At 39.8% G+C, this 9,359-nt stretch overlaps 1 protein-coding gene across 2 annotated transcripts; it reads left to right on the top strand.

The window, feature by feature from the left end:
• Nucleotides 1-1,863: 1,863 nt before the first annotated feature.
• smim20 (small integral membrane protein 20) lies at nt 1,864-7,583 on the top strand. Of its 2 annotated transcripts, XM_020533543.2 has the most exons (3): nt 1,875-2,054; nt 4,050-4,106; nt 6,696-7,583. In XM_020533543.2, exons 1-3 carry the CDS (start codon nt 1,946-1,948, stop codon nt 6,731-6,733), a joined length of 204 nt encoding a protein of 67 aa, XP_020389132.1. In that variant the 5' UTR covers nt 1,875-1,945; the 3' UTR covers nt 6,734-7,583. The 2 variants fall into 2 exon arrangements, with proteins under 2 accessions (XP_048451257.1, XP_020389132.1); XM_048595300.1 differs by lacking the exon at nt 4,050-4,106 and having other exon boundaries at nt 1,864-2,054.
• The last annotated feature ends 1,776 nt before the right edge of the window (nt 7,584-9,359 follow it).

Raw genomic sequence — 9,359 nt, 5'->3', positions numbered from 1 at the left:
TCCTCAAAAGGTGAGTCACTCATTCTAGTTAACAATCTAATTAACCTCCTCTGAACTGCCTCCAATGCAGTTACATTCTCCTTTAATAAGAAGATGAAGCTACACACAGCATTTGAGATGTGGTCTCACCAATGTCCTGCATAATTGACTCATAACTTTCTTACTTTTGTCATTAATTTCTCTCGAAATAAACGACAACATCTCATTATCTTTCTTGCTGTACCTGCTCACTAATGTTTTGTGACTCATGCACCAGATCATCTAAATCCTTCGGCACTTCAGGATTCTGCAGTTTTTCTTTAATTCATTCATGGGATGTAGGTTTCACTAGCTGAGCGAGAATTTGTTGACCATTCTTAATTGCCCTTGAACTGAGTGGTTTGCTAGCCATTAAGACGGCAGGTAAGAGTTAAACACGTTGTTGTTGAGGGTCTGAAGTCACATGTAGGCCAGACCAGATAAGGATGGCAGTTTTCTTTTCCAACATTAGAAGATCATTAGTGGACAAGTTTGGTTTTATTGAAGTTGAATTCCAGTATATGCCATGGCGTGATTCTAACTCAGGTTAGCTGCTATTAGCCTGGTTCAATCAGGGAGCCATGGCTGACAGATATAAACAGGAATGTCAGACATCCTGTACACTCAAAGGGCTGGCTCTGAGGACCAATGTCAAGGACTCTCCATGTACAAATAAAGGGTTACGTGGTGGTGGGATACTGGCCTCCGTGGAGTTATTTCAGTCCCCAGAACATTATCTGGGTCCCTGCAATAATAACACTATACCATTGCCTCCCTGTTACTTGCCATTAAACATATACTCTGCTTTGCCTACTGTTCCCAGCAAAATGAACAACTTCATATTTTCCCAGATTAGATTCCATCTGCTAGATTTTTGCCCACTCACTCAAATTATTTATACCTATCTGCAACTTCCTGATGTCTTCTTTACAACATACTTTCCTCGCTATCGTTGTGTCATCTATCATACCAAATTCAATCATATTGTGTAAAGACCAAAACAACCATGGATGCTGTAAATCAGGAACAAAAATAGAAGTTGTTGGAAAAACTCAGCATCTGTGAAGAAAAAAAATCAGAGTTAATGTTTTGGGTCCAGTGACCCTTCCTTAGAACTGATGGTAGCTAGGAAATGGTCCGATTATATGCAGAAGATAGGGAGGGGGAGGGGTAGGGAGTAAACTATAAGTAGGGATAGAGCCCAGAGAGAAGAGCTGTTGGATAGACGAAGGAGTTGATGATGATCTGGCTGGGAGGCTGAATAGCTGTTAATGGGGACAGTTAGTGACTAACACTAGGTACTGTGTAATGGCAAGCTACGTGATAACAAGACCTGGTGCATGGGGTAGGGGTAGAGGATGAGGACATGGGAGAGTTTAGGCCCTAAAGTTATTGAACTCGATATTGAGTCCGGAGGGCTGCAGGGTCCCCAAGCGGAAAATGAGGAAAACCTAAGATGTTGTACCGAGTGCCTTTGTACCTAAGATGATGCCGGGAATGGTGACTTTGTACACTTTTCACTGTACTCCTGTATCCCTGTACTTCAGAACAGTTGACAGTAAAATCTAATTCTAATTCCTCAGGAGGAGGAGCCAGGCATCGTTGTTTTCAGTGACTGAGAAGTGAACGTATGAACTATCCACGGCAAGAAATGCTTTATGACATTAAGCCACCGGGTTAGAAAATGTGGTTGGCAAACTATTTGAAGAAGGGAGATGGCAACAATCAGAAAGAAAACAGACTGGACTCAGCGCGTGCGCAGTGGAGCAGAGTGTGCTAAGATTCCATTCGGTGGGAATTGCCCGTCTCAAAGGTGGCGGCCGTGCACCCGGTCACATGACATCTCGCGCACGCGCGTACTGAGACGGATATCGGATGTAATTGTCGGGGCGGAAGAATCGTCCATTCCGCTCTGTCCGCGTGCACCATGGCTGGGCATGCGCGTGTGGTCTTGTTGTTCGGTGGCTTCGCCGCTCTGTTGGGAGCCGCCTTTTACCCCATCTACTTTCGGCCGCTGATTTACACCGAGCAGTACAGTGAGTGAGAGAAACAATCTGCGGCGGAGGTGGAACGGTCGGTGCGGATACGGCTGGTTACCAGCTCTAACTCCCACCCTTTCCTGCTGTCTGGACTCGGGTTGTGTGCCCCTCCTCATTCCCTCTGGATGTGATGATGATGTTTCCCCTGGGCCGAGGGTCCAGAATAAGGGTCACGGCCTTAGGATATGTGGCAGAAAGGGGAGAGTTTTCTTTGCTCAGGGTGATGAATCTGTGGAATTCTCTACCACAGAAGTCCGTGAAGGCCAGGTCACTGAATGTGTGTTAAAAGGAAATACATTTCTGAAGGCGAGCAGTACCAGGGTGTTGAAATGGGGGATCATCAGTGATTTTGTTGAATGGTGGACTGAGTTCCATGGGACGAATGCCTATTCTTGCTCCCATTCATGTTTCTCTCGCAGGCACTCCACCTCCCCTCCCCCCGTCCCCCCCCACGTCCACCCCACCCCAGTTGCATCACAGAGACCAATACTGACCTAATCTTATAGCCACAGTAGTTATTATACCTGCTGCAGTTCAGTTTACGGTCAGTGGTAACCCCCAGGGTGTTATTAATGGGGGATTCAGTCATGATAATGCCATTCTGTGTCAAGGAGAGATGGTTAGATTTTCTCTTGTTGGAGATGATTATTGCCCGGCATCTATGTAATACAAATGTTGCTTGCCGCTTGTCTGTTCAAGCCTGAATGTTTTCTAGGTCTTGGCGCTTTCAGTCATGGTTTACTTCAGTAACTGAGGTTGGCAAATGGTGCTAAATGTTGTGGAAATCTACTCCCAATCCCACTGTATCCTTGTGGTGGATGAAGCAGCTGAAGGCAACTGGACCTAGAACACTACACTGAGGAACTCCTGCAGTGAAGTCCTTTGAGTGAGATGATTGACCTCAAACCACAACCATCTTCGTTTGTAATAGTGTAAATAAACTGGTGTAGAGTTTTCCCTTAACTTCCCATTGACTCTAATTTTGCTGGAGCTCCATGATGCCAAACTCCGTTGAATACATCTTGATGTTAAGGGCAATCACTTTTGCTGGATTGTTTTGTCCTGTCTTTGTGGACAAAGCAACCTGCTAATTTTCTACATTGTTGAGTAAATGACAGCATTTACTATACTTGAACAGGTTAGCTATTTGGTACTGTTGTTAGAATATTAGTAGGGCCCATACCATTTGTAATAGCAAATTTCTTCAGCTATTTTTTGATTTCATGTGTACTGAATTGATTGGCATCTATGATGCTGGGCACCTTAGGATGAGCCAGTGATGGATTGGCACTTTTGGCTGAAAATGATCATTTCCTGATGCCATGCAACATCAATATTAAGGACTCCAGTTCAATCTTTCCCAACTCTATACCACTTGGTCTCCACATTTGGTGGGTCAGTTTGTTGACAGGGCATACTCTGGAATGGTGATGATGGTATCTAGGACTTCCTCTGTGGGGTATGATTCCATGAGTTTGACTGTGTCAGGCTGTCGCTTGATTAGTCTTTGGGGCAGTTGTCTCAATTTTGACAATTCCTTAGCTTTTGGTAAGCAGAACTTTGCAGGGTGAACAGGTTTGTCATTGTCACCCCAGTGCCTAGGTCGATGCTTGGTTGTCTATTCAATTTTCTTCAACTTCATGGTGGTTTGATACAACTAAATGACTTGCTCAGTCTGTTCAGATCACATTTAAGAGTCAACCACATTGTTGTGTGCCTGGAATCACATGTAGGCCAGGTTTCCTTCCTAAAACATTAGTGAACTAGATGGGCTGCTTTTGACAATGGTCATCTTGAAACTAGTTATTAATTTTATATCTATTGACTGAATTCAAAGTGTAGCATTTGCACCGGTGGGATTCAGTTCCATGTCACCACAATATTAGTCTGGCCGTCTGGATTATGAATTCAATGACATTAGCACTGCCTCCCCTGGGATCAATGTTATGTTGGAACGAATGCAAAATAATTACTTGACTGCTTCTAAAACAGGGCAGGAACAAAAGGTGAACCGAACTGGAATAAAGCAGGAGGAAATTCAGCCTGGAGGTAAGTATATAGAGGCACTGTATGTTCTCTGCCACAGAAAGTGGTTGAGGCCAAAACATTGAATGTTATCAAGAAGGACTTTGATATTTTAGCTGTGAGATTTATATCTTAGTGCATAGTGAGAAAACAGGGTATGGAGTTAGAGGATAAGCCAAGATCATATTGAATGGTGGAGCAGGCTCGAAGAGTCAAATTACCTCCTACTCCTATTTTCTGCATTTCTATATTTATCATAGGAGAGTAAAATGCAGACACCTTATTTAAAATTCTATTTACTTTAATATAAAACAAATCATCCATTAACCTCAGTCTTGAGGTTAGACCAGTGTATATACTCGCAGACCACATAATCTTCATATTGTCTTGTGTTTTTCTTTGCCTAATAAACATCAAGGGTGGCGTGGTGGCTCAGTGGTTAGCATTGCTGCCTCACAGCGCTAGGGACCCGGATTCAATTCCACTCTCTGGCGACTGCCTGTGTGGAGTTTGCACATGCTCCCCGTGGTGCTCCGGCTTCCTCCCACAGTCCAAAGGTGTGCAGGTTAGATGGATTGGCCATGCTAAATTGCCCATGGTGCCCAGGGATGTTTAGGTTAGGCGGGTTAGACATGGGAAAATGCAGGGGTAGGGGAATAGGTCTGGGTGGGATGCTCTTTGGAGAGGCAGTGTGGACTTGTTGGGCCGAATGGCCTGTTTCCACACTGTAGGGATTCTATAAAAATAAAATAAAAATGCAGTAAACAAAGTTAACCTATAGGATTGTTTACATTTGTGTTTAAAATGTGATTGATGAGTCTGTTACTTGGACAGATATTCTGCAAATTTAACCCAAATAGCATTGCTTTATTTTGATGCAGTTAACAGAATCACAGTTTAGTTTTATTTCTGTAATTTGTAGCATGTAGGTATTGCTTGTAACAAATGTAAATGGAGGCTCCTCTTATTTGCTTAATTCTGTTATCACTAATCATTACGGGATGTGATAGGACTCCAGAGCTTTGGCCTGATTCACTGGTTGTAGGATTGCTTAACTTTATTTTTAAAAAACAAAAAACTACTTCTGCTTTTTAGCAGACATGTGGACCTGTCATGGATTGCCAGGGTGACATGTAATTTTAAGCTACACCTAGTGATACTCCTGGATGCTTTTGTTCATCCCTCACTGAATCAGATTTTGTTACCTGCCTGATGGCAACAGCACTGTGGGGATATGCTGGATCAGAATCGATACTTCCACAACAGGTATCCTATATTGCCTTATGGGTGTCATTTTTGAGCTGCTAGAGTTGTTTTATAAGATCATAAGAAATAGCAACAGGAGGAGGCCATTTGATGCCTCAAGCCTGTTCCACCATTCAACAGAATCATGGCTGATCTAACATTCCTCATATCTACTTTCCTACCCTTTTCCTGTAACCCTTGATTTCCCCCACACATCAGCCTTAAATATACGTAAGGACTCTGCCCTCGCAGCTCTTTGTTGCAAGTTGTTCCAAAGACACTCAACCTCAGAGAAGAAATTCCTTCTCATCTCAGTCTTAAATTGGCACCTCTTTATTCTGATACAATGCCTTCTGGTTCTAGATTCTCCCGTGAGGGGAAAACATCCTCTCAGCATTTATCCTATCAAACCGCTTAAGAATCTTATATGTTTCAATGAGACCACCTCTTATTCTTCTAAACTCCAGTGAGTAGAGTCTCAACCTGTTTAACCTTTGATTATAAGACAATCTCCATTCTGGGGATCATCCAAGTGAACCTTCTTTGGACTGCCTCCAATGAAATTATATTTTTGCTTTCGTTAGGAGAGCAGAACTGCTCAAAGTACTCGATGTAGTCTTACCAGCACCTTGTACAGTTGCAGTAAGACATCCCTATTCTTATACTCCAACCCCCTTGAAATGAGTTCCAAATTTATCTTATTTAGCTGTGTTAATACCACACAATAGAAAGTCTCATCGGAATGAAAATGTGACTGTCTCCAAAAAGACTTTGTGGGAGTTCTTCTGCCAACACTTTCATACAAAAACATAGTTAGGATCAGGAGTAGAGATTGATTCAGTTTTATTATTTCTTTTTGATAGCGGTTTAGTGTAATTGAGTAAAGTTAGATGTCAAACACGTTGCTGTAATTTTGGCCAGATATATAGGCGAGATCAGATAAAGACGTCAGGTTTCCTTTTCTTCAAAATGTTAGTGAGCTAGTTGGGTTTTCACATCAATCCAGTAGTTTTATATTGACATTTTCTTTTATTCCAGATTTATTTCATAAACCCCACTTGAATTTCTGAGCTGCGGTGGGGGGATTTGAACTCGTGACTGTAGAATATTAGTTTAGGCCTCTGGAATACTAGTCCAGTAACATTACCAGAATGTTACCAAATCCATGATTCGTTCTTGGCAAATAGTACCTTGGCTCTGTTCAAGTAAAATTTCACTTGACTGCAAATGTTTAGTTCTAATTTTATTCACCGTATATAGGTTTTTATTTTAATTGTGCCGGTCTTCCTGAATGTGAATACATTGAATGTATAATCTCATCCATTAATATCCCCACATTTTTGACCTTTTTGTCTATTTTGTTTATAGGAATGAAAGTCTGGTCTGACCCCTTCAATAGGAAGTAATCTCACTATTGACCATTGATAAATGAAGAATTCTTCAGAGATTGAATATTTTATGCAATTATGTCACCGTGATATGGAGAAAGAATTCTAATATGCTGTGTTCATCACTTCATTTAATTTGTTAAAGATAACATTTACACTGTTTGAAATGTCTTTGCATTTAAATTCTCCAATTGTCTATGTTCTCCTGTATAATGTTGCCACAACTAAAATAGATATTTTTCTTGAACTGCAATTTTGTGATTCTACTCAAATTCAAACTATATAGTTAACACATTTATGAAGCATAATGTTAAATCTACAAGGAAAACAACATTGTTAAGCCTTTATATCAAATAACACCATAACTTTAATATAATAAAGCTGTAAGGATTAATAAAATGTTCAACCTGTGGCTCCAGATATTCCAATGAAAGACATGAAAATTATGTGTAAATCAGTTGTTAAATTCTTATCTCAGAAACTTGGAAAAACAACAGTCCCTAAAGTTTCATAATTATACAGATTTACTTCTTTAAAAAAACTGTGAATAATTAAAATAACCTGAAGTAAATCTTGTGGACATTCTACTTAAATAAGAAAATATGTTACAGGGTAAAGTTTTGCAGTGCAGTAGAACATAGTTCTGTAAAATCATGAAGCTTCCATATCTAGCTTTTCTAGTGCCTCATAGGTGGAAAAATGTTGAGTGAAAAGCTGCTGAATTTCCAAGGATGTGTGCTGTCCTTTTAAATTTATCTTGTATATGTATTTTCTACTTATACACTACTTAAATGCGTGTTTTGTCTAATGCATGAGTGCTGTGAAGTGTTTCATTGAATAAAAAAATGCTACAGTCGTGCTCACCTGACTATGTTACAGACTGAATCACATTGTTTATACAATCATTTTATTCACAAATGTATGTAGTTGGGTTTGAAAGAACAATATAGAGTTAAACTGTACTGCTTACAAGAAAAAAATGTCTTGCAATTTGAGTACTAAGGTGGCAAGTTTCAGGAACTGCTTACTGTCATTTGGTTAGTGCAGTTAAAAAGTAAACTGTTATTTGAAAATGACTTGTATTTACTTAATCAACAGGAAAGATTAGCAAGAGAGCTTGTCCTTCAGATCCAAATCCAGGGACCAAGTTGTATTAATCATGTACTCATCTATCTGTACACATATGAGTTTTGTGTCTAATATCTACTATACCTTAGTGTTCCGTGTTTGTAAAAGAATGTTGTGTAGCTGAAGTGATCATGTTACATGATTGAAACTGAACATTGACCAAATGCAAGAAAAATGAATCCTAAGCTGAGCTATAGTAGGAAATGTTTTAAAATCAACCAAAAAGTGCCAAAAACAATCACATTTGAGAACTGGATGGTACACTGACCTTTTCATCTCACATACATTGGTAGGATGAGGGGCTCTTATTCTCATTTAAAAAGTTCTTTGGAACCAATTTGAGGACTCCCAATGTTCTACCTAATAGACACAAGCATGCAATGTAACTGTCTCCAAATTGATAGTGCAAATCAAGATGAAGGAATATTAGTTCATCAGCCCCCAAGCCTGTTCCACTGTACAGTTAGAAAATGCCTGATCTGCACCCAAATTTCATTTAATATCATTGGTCCTTTTTCTTTGATATCCTACCTGTTGATTGAAAAAAAACACTTGTAGATTTGAAGATGTCATAAAAATTCATCTTTGAGATGAAGCATTATATCCCCTTGCCCTAATAAGATGCGAAAGATCCCATACCTTCAAAGAAAACATGTATTCTGCTGGTTCCCTGACTAATTATTATCCCTAAACCGATATTGCTGATCATCTGTCATTATTGTTGTTGATAGGATTTTTGGTACAGGCTGACAGATATCTTTCCTCTTTTTCAACACTTGCAAAGCACTTGTTTGGTTTCAAGATGAAATAGGAAGTCACGAGGTCTTCTGACAGAGAAATAGCTCATGATTAGCACTATTTTTAGGTTTCTGTCCATTTGTTTTGGATTACCCCATTATGTGTTATTCTGATTGTCTAAACACTTCAATTAAGTCACCTATAATCAAGCTGGAAGGTGTAAGAAATGGAAAAAAAACCAAACTGGTACACTAGTGGGTGCTATTCTCAGGCTGTAGATAGTTATTAGTCAATTGTCGGGGTCAAGTTCTTACGTGATTTAAGATTTTCAAATGCTTGATGCTGAAACTGGCAATTTGACTTGGACTATGCGATTTCTAGCTGCTGAAGATAAATTGTGACTCTGCAAGTGAAATATGAAATACTGTAATCAGTTATTGAAACTGTAGCATAGCATTCAATAAGCAGCTGGAGAAAGTGCTGTCTTTCCTGCTGACAGATTTTATCTTAATGAGAACAAAAGGTTGTCATTAAAGTTGTAATACAGGTTGGAGCAGAAAATTGCAGATGCACATTGATAGAACAACTGAGTGGGCAAAATTGAGAAATGGAGATCAGTAGCAAACAAAAATTGCTGGAAAAGCTGAGCAGGTCTGGCAGATCTGAAGAATTATTAAATTATTTTCTAAATATTGAGAAGCTAGACATTGCGCAGAAGCAGTAAAATTTTAGTGTTGGTGTACAAATACAAAAATATGCTTAAAAGGGTCAGTGGAAT

This window comes from Rhincodon typus, chromosome 1 (genome assembly GCF_021869965.1).
Source record: "Rhincodon typus isolate 14 chromosome 1, sRhiTyp1.1, whole genome shotgun sequence".
Classification (NCBI taxonomy): domain Eukaryota; kingdom Metazoa; phylum Chordata; class Chondrichthyes; order Orectolobiformes; family Rhincodontidae; genus Rhincodon; species Rhincodon typus.
Note: the sequence above shows the minus strand (reverse complement) of the source record. Positions and strands in the feature narration are given on the sequence as shown.